Source organism: Pseudorca crassidens, chromosome 3 (assembly GCF_039906515.1).
Source record: "Pseudorca crassidens isolate mPseCra1 chromosome 3, mPseCra1.hap1, whole genome shotgun sequence".
Lineage (NCBI taxonomy): Eukaryota > Metazoa > Chordata > Mammalia > Artiodactyla > Delphinidae > Pseudorca > Pseudorca crassidens.
The window spans coordinates 51146341-51172080 of NC_090298.1; the positions used below are offsets into that span (position 1 = coordinate 51146341).

The following is a 25740-nucleotide window of genomic DNA, read 5'->3' on the forward strand; positions in this document are numbered from 1 at the left end:
TTTTCAGTTCTTTCAAGGTTGACTGTTCCTTAATGTTCCTCTTTATTTAGCTTGGTTATTTCATAAATTAAAGGATTATTATTTTAGTTTAATGTTCATATTTATTAGGAGAACAGATAATCTGTGTAGAGTTGCATTCCCCAGAGCAACTTTTAATGGGATGAATAGAGATACAGTTCTTCCAATTGCCATTATAGGGAAAATGACAGTATATCTTCTTTGGAATTTTCTGTTTTATAAATGTATCTCAGTAGGAGGCAGTTTCATCACTACATAGAGGCTGTGATTAATTAAGTAGCATAGAGAATAAATGGCCTCTGAATAACTCTGTGTCTGATGGCCTGGACAATATTGAGAATTGCATTAGCCTGCAAACACCCAGCGTAGTGTGATCATGACTGGGGAAAGAATACTCTAAGCCAGCATTGGTGAACCACTCAGAGGCATGTAAAGTCTTCATTTAGTCCAGCGGTCCCCAACCTTTTTGGCACCAGGGACCAGTTTTGTGGAAGACGATTTTTCCACAGATGGGGGTGGGGTGGGGGGATGGTTCAGTCATTAATACAAGCCATGGGGAGTGGCACATGAAGCTCCGCTCGCTCACCCACTGCTCACCTCCTGCTGTGCGGCCCTGTTCCTAAGAGACTGTGGATCAGGGACCCCTGATTTAGTCTTTTCCTTCCCATGGGTATATGGTAGTTACAGGAATAAATACTGGGAAGTTCCTAATCAAGCTTTTGAATTTCTCAACTCCAGAGTTCATTTGAGGCCCTATGAATTCTGTTTCTTCTTTACCACAAGCTGCATGGACTTAGTCTGATTCTTCTTTTGTAGCTACTGACTGAACATACACTCTAGATTGTGGGATATTATTGTGTTTTTTTTTTAAGTAAAATGAGCACTTAGATACTTTTGACATAGATTCCTAGACCTAACTCTGATCTAAATCTGTATTTGTCTTGCAAAGTGATGATGTAAAAAACAATTCAGAAATAGTAATTTTCAGTCTATCTAGAATGGCTTATTAATGAGATGTTCTGATTAGATGAATATTTATATTAAGCAACCCAATATGAATCACCAATTTTCAAATAATTAATGTAAAAATATAACTAAAATTGCGTTGAAGATTATTTAATCTTTCCTTGATACTCTAGAGGCCACCTCAGAGTCTAATAATATTTCTTTTCATTTTAAATGAAGTTATTTATCATTTAATAGAATTATAAATATAAAGCTGATTTATAAAGTATCAGTTGAAACTATGATATAGCTAGGTGTGGCTTTTTGAAATAAATGCTATATATTTTTCCTCCCCTTCCTTCCCTCTAAAATCTACAGTGTGCTAGCATATTTTTCTCCTACCTCTTTCATCTTTTATTTCTTTGGATCCTATATAGATAAGAACTTGTCATAATTTAGAACTGACATTGTATTTTCTCACTAAATTATCTTGCTTAGTATTATCATTGATGAGATTATTGACAAAACTGCCAATTCAATAAATACCTACATACTTTAATATAGTATATAATATATGCCTAGGGCCCAAATCACCTTTGCTTTCTATCTCCTAGTATATCCGTTCTGACACTTTCTGATCTCAAGATCCCTTTAAAATCTTAAAAATTGTTGAGAACTCCCAAAAGCTTTTGTGAATACCCATTATAAATATTTTCTATAATATACATTAAAACTGAGAAAAAATTAAAATATTTGTTTATTAATTCATATAAAGATAAACCATTGGTAAAATAATATAGTTTATGAAAAATAACTATTAAAAAATTTGAGAAGAATGGCATCATTTTACACTTTTGCAAATCTCTTTAACATTTGGCTTAATAGAAGACAGATGAATTCTCACATCCGCTTCTGCATGCAAACTGTTGCCGTCTGTTTTTCTGGTTGAAGAATATTAAGAAAACCCAGCCAGACAGGTAGTCAGAAAAGGGAATAGTATTATAGTAGCTTTTCAAGATAATTTTGGATAGTCATTTTTGATATTTCACCAGAACTTGACAAGTGTTGATTATTAAAGGCTAGTTATAATGTGGAATCTAACACTTGATATGAACTTAAAGTACTCTGTTACATTAAAATCTGTTGGTCTGTGTTTGCACTTTGAGTGGTTCATTTACTCATGGATGATTTTATATTATCATGCATTAAACATTTGAAAACTAAGGTTAACTGAGTTATACAGCTCTTCTAAGTATTGACATATTTCATTATGCAATATTTTAAAATTTGTTAATATCACCACCAGTCTCTTCAGAAAAGGCTGTCAGTATTGAGAAACTATAAGCAAATACAGGTTTTCCAAAATTCTGATTTTTTGCTTGAAAGCTCAAATTTTATCATTTTGATTGGCAACAAATACTGTCAGTTGTTTTTCTTGAACTGACAGATTTACTTTGTTCATTTTTTGTGAAAATGTCTGCCAAGTAACCAAATCTGTATAATCATTTTGACAATTGTTCTTTTCTACATAAAAAATGGTATTTCATGGTAAAAACAGCTAGGTCAGCTCACAACTCAAACAATAACAAAGGTGCTTTTCTCAAAATAATCATTATGCTTTGGTATGCAACAGAAATGCTTTGTAGGTACTTCCTATTTCTGTCACATGTAATATTAAAAGATACATTTTCATTGGTGGAGATTTAATAAAAATTAGTATTTTTCTTGCTTCAGCAAGGGCATTCTTAGTGGAAATTGGCTTTTTTTCCCTAGGTGGTGGAATATACACACATACATATATATAATAAAATTTGGTGTAACTTTTAATTATACTTACCACTTCCTTGGAGACAATTTTTAGTGAAAGGGAAATATGATATTAATTTCAACGGATACTGTTAAAGAAAACACAATTATAGAAAAAGGTTTATTTTAAAAGAATACATATATATAACAATGCTAGAAAATAAGAGAGCAATCCATCAGTGAACCAGAATCTCTTCAGAATTTCTAAAAGATAGAAAGCAATTGGGTTTGTATTTCTTTAGAAAATGAAAATGAAAACAAATAAATTGTTTTGTTTTGTTTTTAAGCCCAAGAAAGAAAAGTGATGTAGAATTAAGAGCAGTTCTCATTAGAGACCTGGGATAATTTCAAGATCAAAAATCAATTATGAGGAGCTTTGAATTCATATTGCTAAGTGAGAGAAGGCAGTCTGAAAAGGCTACATCGTGTATAATTTCCACTGTATGACATTCTAGAAAAGGAAAACTATATACAGACAGATCAGTAGTTGACAGGGGTTGTGGGAGAGGGTGAGAGGAATGAATAGATAGAGCCAGTGGATTTTTAGGGCAGTGAAACTATTCTGTATGATACTGTAATTGTGGATATAAGACATGCATTTGTCAGAACCCATAGAATGTACAAAACCATGTTGAACCCTAATGTAAACCGTGAACTTCAGTTAATAGTAATATATCAATATGGGTTCATCAATTGTAAAACTGTACCACAGTAATGCTAATAATAGATTAAACTGTAGTAGGAGGGGGCATATGGGAATTCTCTGTATTTTCTATACAGTTTTTCTGTAAACCTAAAACTACTCTTAAAAAAGTCTGTACCTGTGGAGAAGTATTGTCAGACTTTCGAGGAACACCATTGATATGGAAGATAAACATAAAAACTGATCCCAGAGGAAATAGATTTATCCAGAAAACAAAGGGATATTATAAAAAGTTCTAGTTATTATCTTATGTTAGTCAAGAAGATATTATATCTTGAGGGAAAGAATGGCCTACTGTTAAATAAATGAATACTAAGAGAATGAAATGATTCATGAAAATTAAAAACGTGATTCCTAAAATTAAAAAATATGTGGCATGAGAGCTGTATAACAGAATGACATAAAACATAAGACTCGAAAACAAGCTTCCTGAAGGGATGTATGTTATGTCCACTGCTTTATACCTACCACCTACACCTAGAATGGTGTACAGTCCTTAGTAGGCACTCAGTGAATATTTGTTAAGTCAAAGATTGAATGATTTTGTATCTTGGAAAATAATGCTGAGGAATTCTCCCAGAACATAGCATAACATAAAGAGATGGAAAATAGAAACACAAAATTGAACGTGGAAGATAGATCAAAGAGATCCAAATCTGTGTGTACTGAGAAATATAAAGGTAGGAACAGAGAGAATAGACAGTGGTGATTAATTAGGGGGAAAAAAATGAAATTTCCACTGAACTGCAGAAAGACATTGTTCTTCAGATTAAAAGAGACTACTGAGTACTGAACAGGAGTAACTATAAGAACACCTAACTAGTAAAATTTTTCAAATCTGAGGATAAAGAGAAGGTTGTAAGACTTCCAGCAAGAAAAGAAACAAACATAAGGTAGACATGTTTTCCATATTCAGTGATAGATGCTATGAGACAGTGGTTCAATATCTTGAAAGTTTTTCTTTTTTCGGACTTTAACTCCTCTTTATATTTGAAAGATATTTAAATATACTCACTGGCTATAGAAATGTAGGTAGATAGGGTTTTTTTCCCAGTACTTTAAAGATTTTTTTTCTTATACTTTTTTAAATTTAAACATTAATTACCATGAAGAAAATTTGTTTTATATTCCCTAGAGACTCAAGGTTAAGTTGATTTTACATCCAAATAATTATTTTTTAATGAAATAAGTAAAAGTAATAAAATATTTTTACATGCATAAATTAACATAATTTTATTATCTGTCAAAATACTCTAAGCCTTTGCATAAAAATATTTTATAGTACTTTAAAGATTTTGATCCATGTCTTTTTTCTTCCAGTTTTATTGAAATATAATTGACATACAGCACTGTAAGAGATTAAGTATACAGCATTATGATTTGACTTACATCAATGATGTGTAAGTTACATTATGTAACTTACAAATTACATTACATACTTACATTGTGATATGACATACATCATGAAATAATTACCACAGTAATTTAATGAATATCATCTCATATACATATAAAATGAAAGAAAAGAATGTATTTTTGTGATAAGAATTCTTAGGATTTATTCTCTTAACAATTTCCATATATCACATACAGCAGTGTTAATTATATTAATGATGTTGACCATTGCATCTCTAGTACTTATTTATATTATAACCAGAAGTTTGTACCTTTTGACTACCTTCATCCAATTCCCTCTCCCCCACATGCTCTTTATTCTATTTCTCTGGAGAAGCACAACTAATACAAGGAGGTAACCACAGCTCTGATCTCTTTTTCTGTGAGTTCATTTATTTGTTTATTTTTGAAGTATGATTGACGTACAACACTATGTTAGTTCCTGGTGTGCAACATAGTGATTAGATATTTCTATACGTTACAAAATGATCACCAAAATCATTACAGAGATCTTGGTGTCACCTTACAGAGATATTACATTATTATTGACTAATTTCCCCATGCCATACATTTCATTCTCATGACTCATTTATTTTGTGACTGGAAGTTTGCACCTCTTCATTTTCCCTCACTTTATTTCACTCCTCCCTACACCCCTGTCCTCTCAGGCAACCATTTGTTTGTATCAGTGATTCTGTTTCTGTTTTGTTATATTTGTTTTTTGTTTTTTTAGATTTCACATATACATGAATTCATACGGTATTTGTCTTTCTCTGTCTGACTTATTTCGCTCAGCATAATACTCTTTAGGTCCATCCATGTTGCCACAAATGGCAAGATTTCATTCTTTTTATGGCTGAGTAATATTCCATCGTGTGTGTGTGTGTGTGTGTGTGTGTGTGTGTACACCACATCTTCTATATCTGTTTACCTACCAATGGACACTTAGGTTGCTTCCATATCTCCGCTATGAATAATGCTGCAATGAACATAGGGGTGCATATATCTTTTCAAATTAGTGTTTTCGTTTCCTTTGGGAAAATATCCAGAGGTGGAATTTCTGGATCATAGCTCTATTTTTAATTTTTTGAGGAATGTTTATACTGTTTTCCATAGTGTCTGCACCAATTTACAATCCCACCAATAGTACACGAGTGTTCCCTTTTCTCCACATCCTCACCAACACTTGTTATTTGTTGTCCTTTTGATAATAGCCATTCTGCAAGTGTGAGGTGATATCTCTTTGAATTTTGATTTGCATTTCACTGATGATTAGTGATGCTGAGCATCTTTTTATGTGTCTGTTGTCCACCAGTATGTCTTCTTTGGAAAGTGGTGAGAGTAGGCATCCTTGTCTTTTTCCCAATCTCAGAGGAAATGCTTTCAGCTTTTCTTTGTTAAGTATAATGTTAGCAGTGGGCTTGTCATATATGGCTTTTATTATATTGAGATATGTTCCCTCTATACCCACTTCTGGAGAATTTTTATCATAAAAGGATGTTAAATTTTGTCAAAATCTTTTTCTGCATCTATTGAGATTGTGATATGGTTTTTATTCTTTACTTTGTTAATGTGGTATATCACATTGATTGATTCATGTGTATTAAATTATCCTTGCATCCCTGGGATAAATCCCACTTGATCATGGTATATGATTCTTTTAATATAGTGTTGAATTTGGATCACTAATATTTTGTTGAGGACTTTTTGCATTTCTGTTCTTCAATATTCTCTTTTTTTGGTGGCTTTATCTGGTTTTGATACCAGAGTGGTGAGTTCATAAGTGTTCCTTCCTCTTCAATTTTTTGGAATAATTTGAGAAGGATAGGCATTAACTCTTCCTTAAATGCTTGGTAGAATTCAGATGTGAAGCCATCTGGTCCTGGACTTCTGTTTTTGGGAGTTTTTTTAAATTATCATTACTGATTCAAGTTCATTACTGATAATGGGTCTCTTTATATTTTGTATTTTTTCCTAATTCAGTCTGGGGAAATTGTGCATTTCTAGAAATTTATCCATTTCTTCTAGGTTGTCCATTTTATTGGTGTGTAATTTTTCATATTAATCTCTTATGATCCTTTGTGTTTCTATGGTGTTGATCGTAACTTCTCCTTTTTCATTTCTGATTTTATTTGGGTCTTCCTTCTTTTTTTCAGGATGAGTCTGGCTAAAGGTTTATGAATTATTGTTATCTTTTCAAAGAAGCAGGTGTCAGTTTCATTGATCTTTCCTATCTTTTTTTAGTCTCTATTTCATTTATTTCTGCTCTGATCTTTATTATTTCTTTCCTTCTACTAAATTCGTGTTTTGTTCTTTTCATAGATCCTCTAAGCATAAGGTTAGGTTGTTTTTTTGAGATTTTCTTCTTTCCTGAGGTAGACTTGTATCACTATGAACTTCCCTCTTAGAACTGATTTTCTGGGCCCCATAGATTTTGGATCATTGTATATTCGTTTTCATTTGTCTCCAGGTATTTTCCTTTATTTCATGTTTGATTTCATCAGTGACCCATTGGTTGTTTAGCAGCATATTATTTAACTTCCATGTACTTGTGGTTTTTGCAATTTTTATCTTATGGTTGGTTTCTAGACTTATACCTTTGTGGTCAGAAAGGATGCTTGATATGATTTCAGTCTTAAAATTTACTGAGACTTGTTTTGTGGCCTAGCATGTGATCTATCCTGGGGAATGTTCCATGTGCACTTGAAAATAATGTGTATTCTGCTGCTTTTGAATGGAATGCTCTCTATATAGCTACTAAATCTATCTGATCTAATATGTCATTAAAGACCAATGTTTCCTCTTTGATTCTATCTGGATAATCTATTGATGTAATTGGGCTGTTAAAGTCCCCTACTATTATTGTGTTAAAGTCAGTTTCTTTATTTGTGTTTGGTAATATTTGCTGTATTATTTAATTGCTCATATGTTGGATGCATATGTATTTACAGTGGTTATATCTTCTTGTTGGAATGATTCCTTTATCATTATATAATGTCACTCTTTGTCTCTTGTTACAGTCTTTGTTTTAAAGTCTGTTTTGTCTGATATAAGTATTGCTGCTCTGGCTTCCTTTTTGTTTCCATTTGTATGGAACACCTTTTCTCTATCACCTCACTTTCACTCTGTGTGTGTCTTTACATCTGAAGTGAGTGTTTTGTTGGCAGTATGTATGTGAGCCTTGTTTTGTATCCATTCAGCCACTCTGTGTCTTTTGATTGGGACATTTATTCCATTTACATTTAAAGTAATTATTGATAGTTATGTACTTATTGCATTGTTAATTGTTTTGGAGTTGTTTTCTAGTTTTTTTTGTTCCTTTCTTTTGCTCTGTTCCCTTGTGACTTAGTGTTTCTTTTAATATTTATTTATTTATTTATTTGGCCAAGCAGGGTCTTTATTTGCAGCATGCTGGATCTTCGTTGCCACGTGCAGCATCTTTGTTGCAGCATGAAGGATCTTTTAGTTGTAGTATGTGGGATCTTTAGTTGCAGCATGCGAACTCTTAGTTGCAGCATGTGAGATCTAGTTCCCTACCAGGGATTGAACCTGGGCCCCCTGCATTGGGAGCATGGAGTCTTAGCCAATGGACCCCCAGGGAAGTCCCTATCTTAGTGTTATGCTTAGAAATTTTTCTCTTTTTGTGTATTATCTATTATAGATTTTTGGTGTGTGGTTACCACATGGTTTTATATAGCAATCTATATAGATATACCTGATTATTTTTAAGTTGATGATTTCTTAACTTCAAACATGTAACATCCCCGCATTTTTACTCCTCCCCATGTTTAATGTTTTTGATGTCATATTTTACAGTTTTTTGTTTTGTGTGTTCCTTAACTACTTACTGTAGATATAGATTATTTAGTACTTTTGTCTTTTAACCTTCCTACTAGCTTTATAAGTAGCCGATCTACTGCCTTTACTATATGTGTGCCTTTACCAATGAGATTTTTCCTTTTGTAATTTTTATATTTCTAGTTGTGGGCCTTTTTTTTCCATTTAGAGAAGTCCCTTTAACATTTATTATATAGTCAGTTTAGGGGTGCTGAACTCTTTTAGCTTTTGCTTGTCTGCAAAACTCATTATGTCTCTTTCAAATCTGAATGATAGCCTTACTGGGTAGAATATTCCTGGTTGTAGAGGTTTTTTTTCTTTTTTTTCACTTTAAATATATTATGCCAGTCCTTCTGGCCTGCAAAGTTTTTGCATTTTTACTTCCTCCCCCCAAAAGTACAATTTTCGTCATTATATTTTACATCTATTTGTTTTGTGTATTCCTTACCACTTTTGAGGACATAGATGATTTTACTACTTTTGTCTTTTAATCTTCCCACTAGCTTTTTGCATGGTTGATTTACTACCTTTACTGTATATTTGCCTTTACTGATGAACTTTTCCCTTTTGTAATTTTCATGTTTCTAGTTGTGGCATTTTCTTTTTCACTTAGAGAAGTCCCTTTAACATTTCTTATAAAGCTGGTTTGGTGGTGCTGATCTCTTTTAGCTTTTGCTTGTTTATAAAACTTTTGTCTCTCCATCAAATCTGAATGAAAGCCTGGCTATGTAGAGTATTTTTGGTTGTAGATTTTTTCCTTTTATTATTTTGAATATATTATGCCACTGCCTTCTGGCCTGTAGAGTTACTTTGAAGTCAGCTGATAGCCTTATGGGCGTTCCGTTGTAAGTAACTTGTTGCTTTCCCTTGCCATTTTTAATATTCCTCTTTATCTTTTATTTTTGCCATTTTAGTTACAGTGTGTCTTCGTGTGGTTCTCTTTGGGTTGATTGTATTTGGGACTCTCTGTGCTTCCTGGACCTGTATGTCTGTTTCCTTTCCCAGGTCAGGGAATTTTTCAGCTATTATGTCTTCATATATGTTCTCTACCCCCTTCTCTCTCCCTTCTTCTTATGGGATCCCTATAATATGAATGTTAGTATGCCTGATGTTGTCCCAGAGGCCTCTTAAACTGTTTTCATTTTATTTTCTTTATTCTTTTTACCTTCAGTGATTTCCACTACTCTGTCTTCCAGCTTACTTATCTGTTCCTCTGCATCATCTAATCCACTGTCAATTCCTTCTAGTGATTTTTCTATTTTGGTTATTGTATTTTTCATCTCTGTTTGGTTCTTATTTATATTTTCTAACTCTTTGTTAAAACTTTCACTGTGTTTATACAGTCTTCTCCCAAATTGAGCATTTTTATGATCATTACCTTGAACTTTTATTGGGTAGATTGCTTATCTCTGCTTCATCTCTTTCTTCTCGTGGGGTTTTATCTCATTCCTTAATTTGAAACATATTTCCTTTTCACCCCATTTTTGCTAATTTTCACTTTTATTTGTATGTATTAGGTAGGTTGGTTACATTTTCTGATCTTGGAGAAATGGCCTCGTGTTGGAGATTTCCTGTGGGGCCCAGCAGCTCACTTCGCTCTGGTCACCAGAGCTGGTGAGGAGGGTCAGGTCCTGGCATGGCTGGTTGTAGGGCCCAGGGATCCCAGGGCTAGTGCTGGCCTACTTGTGAGCAGGATCATGGAGTTGGGTCCTGGGACAGCTGGATACAGGTGCTAGAGGTCACAGTGCTTGTCCCAGCCTGCTAGTGGGTGGAGCCAGGTCCTGGTGCAATTGGCTTCAGGCCTGGGGGTTCTGAGGCTTGCCTTGGCCCACTCTTAGGCAGTGTTAAGTCCCAGGTAAGCTTGCTGGGAGGTGTGGGGGATCCTAGGGCTGGTGTTCAACTGGCTGGTGGACCGGGCTACATCCCCACTTGATTGACTCCTCTGCCTGGGGTTTGCCAGAACTGGTGCCATCTGGCTGGTTAGCAGGGCTGGGTCCCAGTACCAATGGGCTAGAGGGAGGACTCCAAAATATTAGTTGCCAACACCAGTGTCCTCTTGGTAGAAGGAGGTCCCCAGAATGGCTGCTGTCAGTGTCTGTGTCCCCAGGGTGAGTCTTAGTTGCCACCACCTCTTTGGGAGGCTCTCCAATATCAGCAGATGAGTCTAACCTGGTTTCCTTTCAAATTACTGACTCTGCACTGGGTCTCAGAGCCTGTGAGAATTTGTGTGCACCCTTTAAGAGCATAATCCCTGTTTCCTACAGCCCTCCAGCTCTCCTATACACAAATCCCACTGGCCTTCAAAGCCAGACATTCTGGAGGCTTGTCTTCCCTGTGTAGGACCCCAGGACTGGAGACCCCTAGGTGAGGCTTGGATCCCTTGAACCTTGGGGAGAGCCTCTGCAATTGTGATTATTCTCCCCTCTGTATGTCACCTACCCCAGGGTGTGGGTCTTGACTACATTGCATTTCGTTTCTGCCCCTCCTACCCATCTTATTGTGGTTCCTTCTTTTTCTACCTTTAGTTGTGGAACATCTTTCCTGTTAGTCTTCAGGTCATTCTCATGGGTAGTTGCTCTATAAATAATTGTAATTTTGGTGTGCCCATGGGAAAAGTTGAGCTTAATATCTTCCTACCCTGCCATCTTGGTCTCCTCTTTCTATCTTTAATGTTTTGAGTGAAATTATTTTTTATTTAGAATTATACTCAAATAGAATTCAAATGTGAAGACAAAATAAAGGGACTTCAAACATGCACGAACATACAGTTTACCACCCACATATATTTCCTAAGGAAAAAGAATTCTCAAGGATAGATTGCAACAAAAAATGGAATTCAAGAGAGAGGACAATAAGGGATACAAGAAAACAGTGTTAAATAAACTGAAGAATAAAAATAAGAAGACAGTAAAACATAGTTAAAAATAAATATAGATTAATTGATTTTAAGAAGGTAATCCTGACAAAGTAGAGGCATAATATATTTAAGCAATTATTAAGATTTTAGAAATAAAGTTCAGATGATTGCAATAAAACATAAGCCGTCTTTGTATTTTTGAGTGGGAAGTAAAATGCCTTCTAAGTCTTGTTCAGAAGAGGGAGGTTATAAACATTAAACTTTAACTGTTTTGGTTAAAAGTTAAGAATAATTACTAGAGAAAAGAAATAGGATATAATAATAGCAGCAGACACTTAGATAGCACTTTTTATATTCCAGGAACTGTTCTGGTGCTTTGTACATATTAACTCCTTTAATTCTTTCAACAACTCTACGAGCTAGGTAATTTTAGTATTCCCACCTTACAAATAAGGGAAGTGAGACCCCAGGGAGTTAAGTAACTTGTGTAAGATCAAACAGGCAGTAGTGGCAGAGTCCAGCAAGATTGGCACTGGAGTCTTGCTCTTAACTACTGCCCAACTATCACTTCTTGAAAAAAAATAGGAAGTGAAGGAATAAGGCCAACATAACAGTAATCACAATAATTATAAATAAACTAAATGTCACTGCTGCTTTGTTGTCATTATTATTTTTTAAAAATTTTGGGGCTTCCCTGGTGGCGCAGTGGTTGAGAGTCCACCTGCCGATGCAAGGGACACGGGTTCGTGCCCCGGTCCAGGAAGATCCCACATGCCGCAGAGCGGCTGTGCCTGTGAGCCATGGCCACTGAGCCTGCGCATCCGGAGCCTTTTGCTCCGCAACAGGAGAGGCCACAACAGTGAGAGGCCCGCGTACCGCAAAAAAAAAAAAAAAAAAAAAAATTTTGACCTATTAATTTTTGTACTGATTTTTACAGATTTTTTAAAGGTTGTTTGTATTATTTATCAGTTTATTATCTCATTTTCTTAGACTGGAAGCCCCTGTAAAGGAGCTTGAGAGACAGTACATTTGGTTGACTTTGCAGGATCATTTCTATGGGGCCAAAAGCAGTTGGACAATTGAACACCTATTATATTCATTTGTTGATTTTAATGATGATGCCTTGATACTTCTAACTTCCCTATAGATCCTATCTAAATTTCATTTTTCTTTTTATGTACATCATTATCATCATCAGTTAACATTTATTATTTGCTGGACTATTCAAAGTATATTAATTCAGTTAAGAATGTGGTGATGAAAAGTGTTGCTTCAGATCCAGACTGGCTGAGTTGAAATTCTGGCATCACCACTAGTTTCAGTAAGTGAGCTGCCTATATTTCAGTTTCCTTTGATCTAGAAAATGATGATCGTAATTAAATGTAGTTTACAGGGGCTTTGTGTTGACGAAATTAGTTAATATGTACAACTTTTGTCATCTTATTTATAAGTCCCCCAAAATTTGGTAGGAAACATCAGATAAATGTTTACCTCTGTGGCAAATGTACTTTTTAAGAGTGAACATGTTATGCTGGTGTGCATATCACTTTGGTTGATGAATAGGTATTTCTTTTATCATTTATTTTAGTCTCTCTTCTCATACATTCATTCCTTTTTATATCTAATCATAAGAACTACACAGAGAAAAATTATGATCTCTCTCACAAATACCTGAATATCTTGTCTCTTCTTAATATTTTTCTGAGTGAATATCCTTTTTTTTTTTTTTTGCGGTACTCGGGCCTCTCACTGTTGTGGCCTCTCCTGTTGCGGAGCACAGGCTCCGGATGCGCAGGCTCAGCGGCCATGGCTCACGGGCCTAGCCGCTCCGCGGCATGTGGGATCTTCCTGGACCGGGGCACAAACCTGTGTCCCCTGCATCGGCAGGCGGACTCTCAACCACTGCACGACCAGGGAAGCCCCTCCTCAGTCTTTTAACAGTACTTCGTATGAGGTAGTTTCAGAAGTTATGCTGCCTTGGCCCTCAGTATACTTCTATGGATAACTCTAGTTTCTCTGCATCCCTCAAAGTAGCTACAAATATGGTGTGATCATATAAATGGTAGCCACGTAAACCCACTTTTTTAAGTAGCCACATCATATGCTGAGCTTCTAGTTAGTTAAAATCTCTATCTCTTCTTTAGATGAATTGCTCTCAGCTAAGTTTCATGCATCTTCTATGTCTGCAGTCTGGTTTGGATTCTTAATGAGGGATTTATATTTATCCCTGTTAAACTTAATCTTGATTTAAGCCAGGAACTTATTAACTTTTATTTTAAATCTTAACTCTGCTATCTGGTTTAGCCTATTTTACATTTTTATATTATTTGCTGATGGCATGCCTTGTTCCAGAAAGGATTTTTTTTTAACATCTTTATTGGAGTATAATTGCTTTACAATACTGTGTTAGTTTCAGCTTTATAAAAAAGTGAATCAGCTATATGTGTACATATACCCCATATCCCTTCTCTCTTGTCTCCCTCCCACCCTCCCTATCCCACCCTTCTAGGTGGTCACAAAGCAACGAGTTGATCTCCCTGTTGATATCAACGGCTGCTTCCCACTAGCTATCTATTTTACATTTGGTAGTACATATAAGTCCATGCCACTCTCTCACTTTGTCACAGCTTACCCTTCCCTTTCCCTGTGTCCTCAAGTCCATTCTCTATGTCTGCGTTTTTATTCCTGTCCTGCCCCTAGGTTCTTCAGAACCTTTTTTTTTTTTTTAGATTCCATATATATGTGTTAACATATGGTATTTGTTTTTCACTTTCTGACTTACTTCATTCTATATGACAGACTCTAGGTCCATCCAGCTCACTACAGATAACTCAATTTCGTTTCTTTTTATGGCTGAGTAATATTCCATTGTGTATATGTGCCACATCTTCTTTATCTATTCATCTGTTGATGAACACTTAAGTTGCATCCATGTCCTAGCTATTGTAAATACAGCTGCAGTGAACATTGTGGTACATGACTCTTTTTGAATTATGGTTTTCTCAAGGTATATGCCCAGTAGTGGGATTGGTGGGTCATATGGTAGTTCTAGTTTTAGTTTCTTAAGGAACTTCGTACTGTTCTCCGTAGTGGCTGTATCAATGTACATTCCCACCAACAGTGCAAGAGTGTTCCCTTTTCTCCACAACCTCTCCAGCATTTATTGTTTGTAGAGTTTTTGATGATGGCCATTCTGACCGGTGTGAGATGATATCTCATTGTAGTTTTGATTTGCATTTCTCTAATGATTAATGATGTTGAGCATTCTTTCATGTGTTTGTTGGCAATCTGTATATCTTCTTTGGAGAAATGTCTCTTTAGGTCTTCTGCCCATTTTTGGATTGGGTTGTTTGCTTTTTTGATATTGAGCTGAATGAGCTGCTTGTAAATTTTGGAAATTAATCCTTTGTCAGTTGCTTCATTTGCAAATATTTTCTCCCATTCTGAGGGTTGTCTTTTGGACTTCTCTATGGATTCCTTTGCTGTGCAAAAGCTTTTAAGTTTTGTTAGGTCCCATTTGTTTATTTTTGTTTTTATTTCCATTTCTCTAGGAGGTGGGTCAAAAAGGATCTTGCTGTGATTTATGTCATAGAGTGTTCTGCCTATGTTTTCCTCTAAGAGTTTGATAGTTTCTGGACTTACATTTAGGTCTTTAATCCATTTTGAGTTTATTTTTGTTTATAATGTTAGGGAATGTTCTCATTTCATTCTTTTACATGTAGCTCTCCAGTTTTCCCAGCACCACTTATTGAAAAGGCTGTCTTTTCTCCACTGTATATTCTTCCCTCCTTTATCAAAAATAAGGTGACCATATTTGCATGGGTTTACCTCTTTTGCATCTTGTTCCATTGATCTATATTTCTGTTTTAGTGCCAGTACCATGCTGTCTTGATTACTGTAGCTTTGTAGTACAGTCTGAAGTCAGGGAGCCTGATTCCTCCAGCTCCGTTTTTCTTTCTCAAGACTGCTTTGGCTATTCAGGGTCTTTTGTGTTTCCATACAAATTGTGATTTTTTTTTTCTAGTTCTGTGAAAAATGCCAGTGGTAGTTTGATAGGGATTGCATTGAATCTGTACATTGCTTTAGGTAGTATAGGCATTTTCACAATGTGGATTCTTCCAATCCAAGAACATGGTATATCTCTCCATCTTTAATTTTAATTAAAATTCTTTCATCAGTGTCTTATAGTTCTCTGCATATGGGTCTTTTGTCTCCTTAGGCAGGTTTATTCCTAGGTACTTTATTCTTTTTGTTGCTATGGTAAATGGGAGTGTTTCCTTAATTTCTCTTTCAGATTTTTCATCACTAGTATATAGGAATGCAAGAGATTTCTGTCCATTAATTTTGTATCCTACTACTTTACCAGATTCATTGATTAGCTGTAGTAGTTTTCTGGTACCATCTTTAGGATTCTCTATGTGTAGTATCATGTCATCTGCAAACAGTGACAGCTTTAATTGTTCTTTTCTGCTTTGTGTTCCTTTTGTTTCTTTTTCTTCTCTGATTGCTGTGGCTAAAACTTCCAAAACTATGTTGAGTAATAGTGGTGAGATTGGACCATCTCGTCTTGTTCCTGATCTTAGTGGAAATGGTTTCAGTTTTTCACCATTAAGGATGATGTTGGCTATAGGTTTGTCAGATATAGCCTTTATTATGTTGAGGTAAGTTCCCTCTGTGCCTACTGTCTGGAGCGTTTTTATCATAAATGGGTGCTGAATTTTGTTGAAAGCTTTTTCTGCATCTACTGAGATGATCTTGTGTTTTTTTCCCCTTCAATTTGTTAATATGGTGTATCACATTGATTGATTTGCGTATATTGAAGAATCCTTGCATTCCTGGGATAAACCCCTCTTGATCATAGTGTATGATCCTTTTATTGTACTGTTAGATTCTGTTTGCTAGTATTTTGTTGAGGATATTTGCATCTATGTTCATCAGAGATCTTGGCCTGTAGTTTTCTTTCTTTGTGACATCTTTGTCTGGTTTTGGTATCAGGGTGATGGTGGCCTCGTAGAATGAGTTTGGGAGTGTTCCTCCCTCTGCTATATTTTGGAAGAGTTTGAGAAAGATAGGTGTTAGCTCTTCTCTAAATGTTTGATAGAATTCGCCTCTGAAGCCAATTTTCTATTTCTTCTGATTCAGTCTGGGAAGATTGTGCTTTTCTAAGAATTTGTCCATTTCTTCCAGATTGTCCATTTTATTGGCATAGAGTTGCTTGTAGTAATCTCTCATGATCTTTTTTATTTCTGCAGTGTCAGTTGTTACCTCTCCTTTTTCATTTCTAATTCTATTGATTTGAGTCTTCTCTCTTTTTTTCTTGATGAGTCTGGCTAGTGGTTTATCTATTTTGTTTATCTTCTCAAAGAACCAGCTTTTATTTTTATTGATCTTTGCTATTGTTTCCTTCATTTCTTTTTCATTTATTTCTGATCTGATCTTTATGATTTCTTTCCTTCTACTAAATTTGGGTCTTTTTGTTCCCCTTCCTCTAATTGCTTTAGGTGAAAGGTTAGGTTGTTTATTTGAGATGTTTCTTGTTTCTTGACATAACATTGTATTGCTGTAAACTACCCTCTTTGAACTGCTTTTGCTGCATCCTATAGGTTTTGGGTCATCGTGTTTTCATTGTCATTTGTTTCTAGGTAGTTTTTGATTTCCTCTTTGATTTCTTCAGTGATCTCTTGGTTATTTAGTACTGTATTGTTTAGCCCCCATGTGTTTGTATTTTTTACAGAATTTTTCCTGTAATTGTTATCTAGTCTCATAGCATTGTGGTTGGAAGAGATACTTGATATGATTTCAATTTTCTTAAATTTACCCAGGCTTGATTTGTGACCCAAGATATGATCTATCCTGGAGAATGTTCCATGAGCACTTGAGAAGAAAGTGTATTCTGTTGTTTTTAGGTGGAATGTCCTATAAGTATCAATTAAGTCCATCTTGTTTAATGTATCATTTAAAACTTGTTTTCCTTATTTATTGTCATTTTGGATTATCTGTGCATTGGTGAAACTGGTGTATTAAAGTCCCCTAGTATGATTGTTTTACTGTCAATTTCCCCTTTAATGACTGTTAGCATTTGCCTTATGTATTGTTGTGCTCCTATGTTGGGTGCATAAATATTTACAATTGTTATATCTTCTTGAATTGATCCCTTGATCATTATGTAGTGTCCTTCTTTGTCTCTTGTAACAGTCTTTATTTTAAAGTCTGTTTTGTCGGATATGAGAATTGCTGCTCCAGCTTTCTTTTGTTTTCCATTTGCATGGAATATCTCGTTCCATCCCCTCACTTTCAGTCTGCATGTGTCCCTAGGTCTCAAGTGGGTCTCTTGTAGACAGCATATATACTGGTGTTGTTTTTGTATCCATTCAGCCCGTTTGTGTCTTTTGGGTGGAGCATTTAACCTATTTACATTTATGGTAATTATCACTATGTATGTTCCTATTACCATTTTCTTAATTGTTTGGGGTTTGTTATTGTAGGTCTTTTCCTTCTCTTGTGTTTCCTGCCTAGAGAAGTTCCTTTAGCATTTGTTGTTAAGCTGGTTTGGTGGTGCTGAATTCTCTTAGCTTTTGCTTGTTCGTAAAAGTTTTATTTTCTCCGTTGAATCTGAATGGGATCCTTGCTGGATAGAGTAATGTTGCTTGTAGGTTTTTCCCTTTCGTCACTTTCAATTTATCCTGCCATTCCCTTCTGGCTTGCAGAGTCTCTGCTGAAATATCAGCTGATAACCTTATGGGAATTCCCTTGTCTGTTATTTGTTGTTTTTCCCTTGCTACTTTTAATATTTTTTCTTTGTATTTAACTTTTGATAATTTGATTAATATGTGTCTTGGCATTTTCCCCTTGGATTCATCCTGTATGGGACTCTGTGCGCTTCCTGGACTTGATTGACTATGTAGTTTCCCATACTAGGGAAGTTTTCAACTATAATCTCTTCAAATATTTTCTCAGTTCTTTTCTTTTTCTCTTCTTCTTCTGGGACCCCTATAATTCGAATGTTGGTGTGTTTAATGTTGTCCCAGAGGTCTTTGAGACTGTCCTCAATTCTTTTCATTCTTTTTTCTTTATTCTGCTGTATGGTAGTTATTTCCACTATTTTATCCTCCATGTCACTTATCCATTCTTCTGCCTCAATTATTCTACTATCGATTGCTTCTAGAGAAACATTAATTTCATTTATTGTGCTGTTCATATTTGTTTGTTTTCTCTTTATTTCTTCTAGGTCCTTGTTAAACGTTTCTTGTATTTTCTCCATTCTATTTCCAAGATTTTGGATCATCTTTACTGTCATTACTATGAATTCTTTTTCAGGTAGACTGCCTATTTCCTCTTCATTTGTTAGGTCTGATGGGTTTTTACGTTGCTCCTAAATCTGCTGTGTGTTTGTCTGTCTTCTCATTTTGCTTAACTTTCTGTGTTTGGGGTCTCATTTTCGCAGGCTGCAGTTTCATAGTTCCTGTTGTTTTTGGTGTCTGCCCCTAGTGGCTAAGGTTGTTTCAGTGGGCTGTGTAGGCTTCCTGGTAGAGGGAACTAGGGCCTGTGTTCTGGTGGATGAGGCTGGAACTTGTCTTTCTGGTGGGCAGGACCGTGTCCGGTGGTGTGTTTTGAGCGTGTCTGTGACCTTATTACGATTTTAGGCTGCCTCTCTGCTAATGGGTGTTTTTGTGTTCCTGTCTTGCTAGTTGTTTGGCATAGGGTGTCCAGCACTGTAGCTTGTTGGTTTTTGAGTGGAGCTGGGTCTTAGCGCTGAGATGGAGATCTTTGGGAGAGCTTTTGCCATTTGATATTAAGTGGAGCCGGGAAGTCTCTGGTGGGCCAGTGTCCTGAACTTGGCTCTCCCACCTGAGAGGCATAGGCCTGACACCTGGCCAAAGCACCAAGACCCTGTCAGCCACACGGCTCAAAAGAAAAGGGAGAAATAAATAAATAAATAAATACATAAATACATAAAAAAAGAAACAGACAGATAAATAGATAGATAAATAAAATAAAGTTATTAAAATAATTTTTTTAATTAATAAAAATTGTTAAGAATTAATAAAAAAGAATGAAAGAAAGAAGAGAGCAACGAAAAAGTAATAAAAATAGAATGAAAGAAAGAAGAGAGCAACGAAACCAAAAAACAAATCCACCAATCATAATAAGCGCTAAAAACTATACTAAATAAAAAAAAACAGACAGACAGAACCCTAGGACAAATGGTAAAAGCAAAGCTATACAGACAAAAATCACACAAAGAAGCATACACATATACCTCACAAAAAGAGAAATAGGAAAAAAATACATATGTGTATATAAAAAAACAGGAAGAGAGGAACCAAATTAATAAACAAATCTACCAGTGATAATAAACTCTAAATATTAAACTAAGATAAACATAAAACCAGAAACAAATTAGATGCAGAAAGCAAATCCCAAGTCTATAGTTGCTCCTAAAGTCCACCACTTCAATTTTGGATTGATTCATTGTCTATTCTGGTATTCCAGAGATGCAGGGTACATCACTTTGATTGTGGAGATTTAATCTGCTGCTCCTGAGGGTGCTGGGAGAAATTTCCCTTTATCTTCTTTGTTCGCACTGCTCCTGGGGTTCAGCTTTGGATTGGCCCCGCCTCTGCCTGTAGGTCGCCTGAGGGCATCTTTTGGGAAGTCTGAGGTCTTCTGCCAGCGTTCAGTAGGTGTTCCATAGGAGTTGTTCCACATGTAGATGTATTTCTGATGTATTTGTGGGAAGCAAGGTGATCTCCATGTCTTACTCCTCTGCCATCTTGAAGGTTTCCCTCCTGTTCAGAAAGGATTTTAGTTGTTTTTAACTAGGCAGCCATCTTTCCTGTCACCTCTCCATTTCTGAGAAGCATTTTGATGGTCTCTATCTATGGTAATTGAAATGTTGATGAGATGAAGATGAGTTCATAGGCACACCTATTAAAAACCTTTTTCCAGGTTGACTTTTATCTATTAATGTGTAATTAATTTTTAAAATATAACCATATATCCAACAGTAAATTTATTATTATCTCTCTAATTTGGAGAAAAGCCCAGTGGAGTTCTATCTTTGAGGTGGTTTTTTTGTCTTCTTGCAGAACAGTTTTTATTATCAGATATGTTCAATTCTCTGTGTAATGGAAACTCTTCACCCTTTTTGGTCCCTTAAAATATAGTGATTCTAGAGGTCTTTGTATGTGTTACATCTGTTTTGTGGATTGAGTCACGTAGCTCAGCTAATAGATGAATAGTTCTGACCTCATTTTCTATTTGCAAACTTCCACCTTCAAGTTTATTTCCATAATATGGTTGTGTTTTTAAATAGCAAATCATTTATTTCTTTGATGTATATTTTAATGAAATCTAGTCACTTTTGTTATATATGTAGAGATAAAGTACTTCATAGAAATAAAAATTATTTATAGTTATTAGGGCCACAATTTGGATTGCTTTAAGTGGGTCTTCAAATTATGATTTTCTTATGCCATGAGTTTCTTTGAGGTTAATTAGTTCAAATCTCAAGACACAATATTGAGAGTGTAATACAAACAGAATAAGCTGTCACTATGAAATAAAATTTTAGTAAGTAAGCATCTAGGTCCAAAGATGTTTTTATTATCTGGGGGTCCCTAATCGGTACTAATTGTGCACTTACAGCTTTCCTTTTTCAAGTTTCTTTTAAGTACAGGAGAGAATAGTCATATAACAATAATGAGAAAAGTTGTGGATACTGTTGCCTTTCCAGCAGATTTTTATTAGTGTTCAACTCATAGCCACAATCTTTCTGTTGGTGAGAGACAGTTACTTCATATCTTCTCTGTGTTAAACTTTGTTTATGTTATATGAGATTTCACAGAATGCTTGTTTTCTAGCTGTAAATATCCAAAAGGCCTACAAGAACACCTAAGAACACTTAATAGAGGTATAATCAATACAATATTTAACAAGCTGAACCTGTGAGCATTTTGAGACTGCAAGCCACCACCAAGCAGCCTCTACTATTAATTCATTGGGGAAAAAATGTGTGTGTATGTATATATATTTTTTCATTCCCCTTTATTAATCTTAACATTCTATTGAGAGACATAGAAAAATAGGCAAATAAAAATTATTATGAGGAAACAAATAAGTAGCAGTGACAGAACAACTTTAGATAGAATAGCAGTGAAATCCTTTGGGGAAGTTGGTATTTAAACTAAGATTTTAAAAATGAGGTAAAGTTAGCCATGTGTAGACAAGGATGTGTCAACTAATTTTTATTATGTAACAAACAGATTTTATTTAGTTGTTTAAAACAACAACCTATATTCACTCACAGTTTTCTGAGTCGGCAGTTGGGGCTGAGCTCAGCTGTAATGGCTTATCTCTGATCCACATGGTGGCATCTGGGCTCACCAGTACATTTACAGTTAGGTGACAGTCATTGACTCTACCCACACACGTCTGGTGGTTGGCTTGTTATCAGCAGTCAGAATGGAGGCAGCTGGACCATATTCACTTACTATTCAGCAGGTTAGCCTAGGCTTGTTCACATGGTAGTAGACTAGGGTTCCCAATATCATCAAGAGAGGATTATTCCAATGCACAAGCTTTTTTTAAGCCTCTGTTTGCATCATATTTACTAACAATCCATTGGCCAAAGCAAGTCACATGACAGAGCCCAAAATCAGAAGGTGGAAAACTAATCTCCACATCTTGATGAAATGCATATGGGTACACATAGAGAGACAGGAAGAATTTTATCTATTTTGTAATCATCCACCTGAGTAAGGGCTTTTTTTTTTTTAAGATTTTTAGAAATTTCATGTAATGTCTGAAACATTTATATTAACATATTTCCATACAAATAACCCAAAGAAAGTTTAGTATTAGTTGCTTTGTTTGTTTGTTTGCTTGTTTATACTGCAGGTTCTTATTAGACTTTAAGATGAAAGGACTTCCTTTACCAGCTATTGAGGCTTATTATAAGCCCACAGTAAGAAATTGTGATAATGGCATAGGAATAGACAGTAAAGTAATGGAACAGAAGAGAAGCCAACCCATGCATATTTGGCCGAATAACAACATGGCACTTTAGAACAGTGGAGGAAAGTAAGGTCTTTGCAATAAATGGGCTGTACCAATTACTAATTACATAAAAATAAAAATGAAATTTAACCCTAATGTGCACCATACATGAAAATCAATTTCAGGTAGATTATAGGATGCAAAATAAGACTCTCTTACTGACCTTGGGAAAAAGTAAGAGTTCTTAAATAAGACACAAAAAGTATTAAATCATAAAGGAAAAATGTTCTTTAAAATTAAGAATTTCATTTTATCAAAAAACACTATGAAAAGAATGAAAAGGCAAACCAGAGAAAAGGAAGAAATATTTGCAACACATCTAGCCAGTAACAACAAATAACTAGATTAAGTAAAAATGCTTAAGAAAAATCAGACAAACAATTAAAAAGAATGGCCTAATGCCTCAAATATGTCTTTCATAAAGAGAGAAATTATCAACAAGCAGCAGAAAGAGGAAGCAAAGCCATCTGGATAAATCAAATAATAGTTTATCCAGTAGAAAGGTTCTTCTGTATTTTCAAGGCTCTGTTTGCCTCATTTGTGTAACTTTTACATTTCATGTAACCTAAAAATATTTATTAAACCCAAGGCTTACTCAAATATTAATCACTGATCTCCATTTTTGACATCCATTAAAGTGAGGAGGAAAGCATCTACACCATGTAGATTCCCATTATGCCTCAGTGGACTGAGGCCAGGCCTGGTTTGAGGAAAATTTCCCAAGGCTCTAACCAAGACTATAGGGCCTTTGAAGAAGAGAGGAGAGAAGGATGGCTATGGTTAATATTTATTGAATATTTGTTATATACCAGACACTTTGCTTAACGCTTTATGTGGATTACCTCATTTAATTCTCACAGCATCCTCATGGATGAGGAATATTGTGATGTTAAGTAACAGGAATTCAGCCACCAGATTTTGTGCTGCTAACCTGAGTGCCTCTTTCCTAACTACAGTTTTTTGTTTGTTTGTTTGTTTGTTTGACATCCTTATTGGAGTATAATTGCTTTACAATGGTGTGTTGGTTTATGCTTTATAACAAATCCTAACTACCTTTTAATAGCGTCTTTCTTAACTGTTCCATTTGGGAGAGAGGAGAGGGATCATCATATTTCCCAGTTACAAGGCTCATCCCAGAATTACTACAAGTTTCTTTGCCTTATCTACTTCCTGACATACCTCAGGCTTTGGCCTTTTATTGGCTTTGAGGTCCAGGAAGGTGCAAAATGTAGAATAAAAACGCTCCGTGCATGGTGTGAAGATGAAGTATGACATCCTCTTACCCCCACTTCTCTTCATGTATGAATGCCCATGTAAGGCTTTATAATCTTGCGACAGTCAGCTTATTTGCTGTGGTGGGAGTGGAATAGATAGGGGGAACCTGTCATCCTAGGACCTAACACTTACTTAAGTAGTGCTGGTTAAATAGAGATACAGGTATACTTAATGTGTTCAGGTACTATATTTTAACATGTAGCATTATATAAAAATACTAAAATGAATAATTAAGACTTCTGGGTTTTTCATGTATGTTTCCAGTTTCTTCCCACTTTGCGAGGTAGCATTTCTGTCACTTTGATTATGCACAGAAACAGATATTACCTGTTTCTCATAAATATTTTCATTCATTTTAAGAAAATATAAAATCAGTGTCTCAATTTCTCAAGGCAACCAATCTCATACTGAACTAAGAAAAATTGTTTTTGCTTATGTTTTGCAGACTTTGGATAATGAGATGAGTACAGATGATGACAATGAATATGCAGAAGAAAAGGAGAGCTACATCTGTGCAGTGTGTCTGGATGTTTATTTCAACCCCTACATGTGTTACCCTTGCCACCACATCTTCTGTGAGCCCTGCTTACGGACTCTTGCCAAAGACAATCCCGCAAGCACTCCCTGCCCATTGTGTCGGACAATTATTTCCAGAGTCTTTTTCCAGACAGGTAACTGTTCTCTTTCATTAACACAATTACCTGACTATTTTGACTACCTCTTTGTTCCAGTTCTAAAAGTACTGTATGAATTATCATGAGAAAGTCATTGAAAATCATATACAGCATAATTTGTTACTCTCTAGTTTATAAAACAGTGCTTGCCCAACTCATTAGAACTTGTTAAGATCATAGAATCATAGATGAGAATAGTTTCTCATCTCTAGTCCTCTATTCAATGTTGAGATCTTTTCTAAAGCATCCTAACTAGTTATTGTTCAGCATGTACTTGAACATCTCCAGTGTCAAGGACATTCCATTAAAATTTGAAGCAGCCCTGTTGATTATTTATTCCTCAAATCTGCCTTCCACTACTCCTCATTCTTTGGCCCGTGCTTTTTCCTCTGAAGTCTCAGAGAATAAATCTGTAAATATCTGAGGATAACTATTAGGCCTTTCCCCCAGACTCCAAATCTTCTCAACCTTCTTGTTGTTCTTAAGGCCTTTCTTCTTGAACTAGAATATAGTAAAATTGGAACAAGGATTTGTTTACCTAATTATCATGTAAAGTTGGAATATAACACAATATTTAAAACATACTAGTGGAGAAAGGAAAAACGAATGAATGTGGAACATAGAAACCTGCTAAGGTGAAAGGGAAGAATGATAGAAGTAAGCAGAGCTGATATTTATTGAGTGCACTACTGTGTGCTAAACCTTAGGGGAGGAAATTTCTATATCCACATTCTCGCCTCAACCATAGAGGAACCAAATGAGGATCAAAGTATGTACTTTATTAATAGTAAAACTGTAGAAAACACATGGCACATTTTTCTTCCGCAAAAGAAAATCCAAGGACCCATCTGCAAGGAAGAATCAGTTTATAAAAATAAGCTTTGCATGCCTTAACCCAACCAGCTGCATGAAGACTTGCAAACCTGGCTTACAGGCTCAGTAATCAAACAGTGAAGAGCAAATATAGCTTTGCCTCTCTGATCTTTGCCTAGTGCATATAGTTTGGAGCACAAAATCACTGCACTGAGCACAGACAGACCTGGAGACAAAAGGACATGCCAAGCACAGTTGACTCTACCCAATAGAGAAACATGGTCAGGGAGTGCAGGCTGTCATCTGTCACACTGGCAGATCACTCTTCCTTTCATGGGGAAGAGCAAGTAAGGAGTGGA

At 35.5% G+C, this 25740-nt stretch overlaps 1 protein-coding gene across 6 annotated transcripts in view; it reads left to right on the forward strand.

The window, feature by feature from the left end:
- The window catches only part of RNF180 (ring finger protein 180), a 283728-nt gene that overhangs the window by 191634 nt on the left and 66354 nt on the right, over positions 1-25740 (forward strand). For 5 of the 6 annotated variants that reach the window (XM_067730797.1, XM_067730795.1, XM_067730799.1 and 2 more), the window contains one exon: positions 24340-24565. In XM_067730797.1, the coding sequence (XP_067586898.1) occupies positions 24340-24565 (226 nt within the window). Of the gene's footprint in view, positions 1-24339; positions 24566-25740 lie in introns of those variants that run through there. The other variant, XR_010941972.1, reaches the window with a different exon arrangement.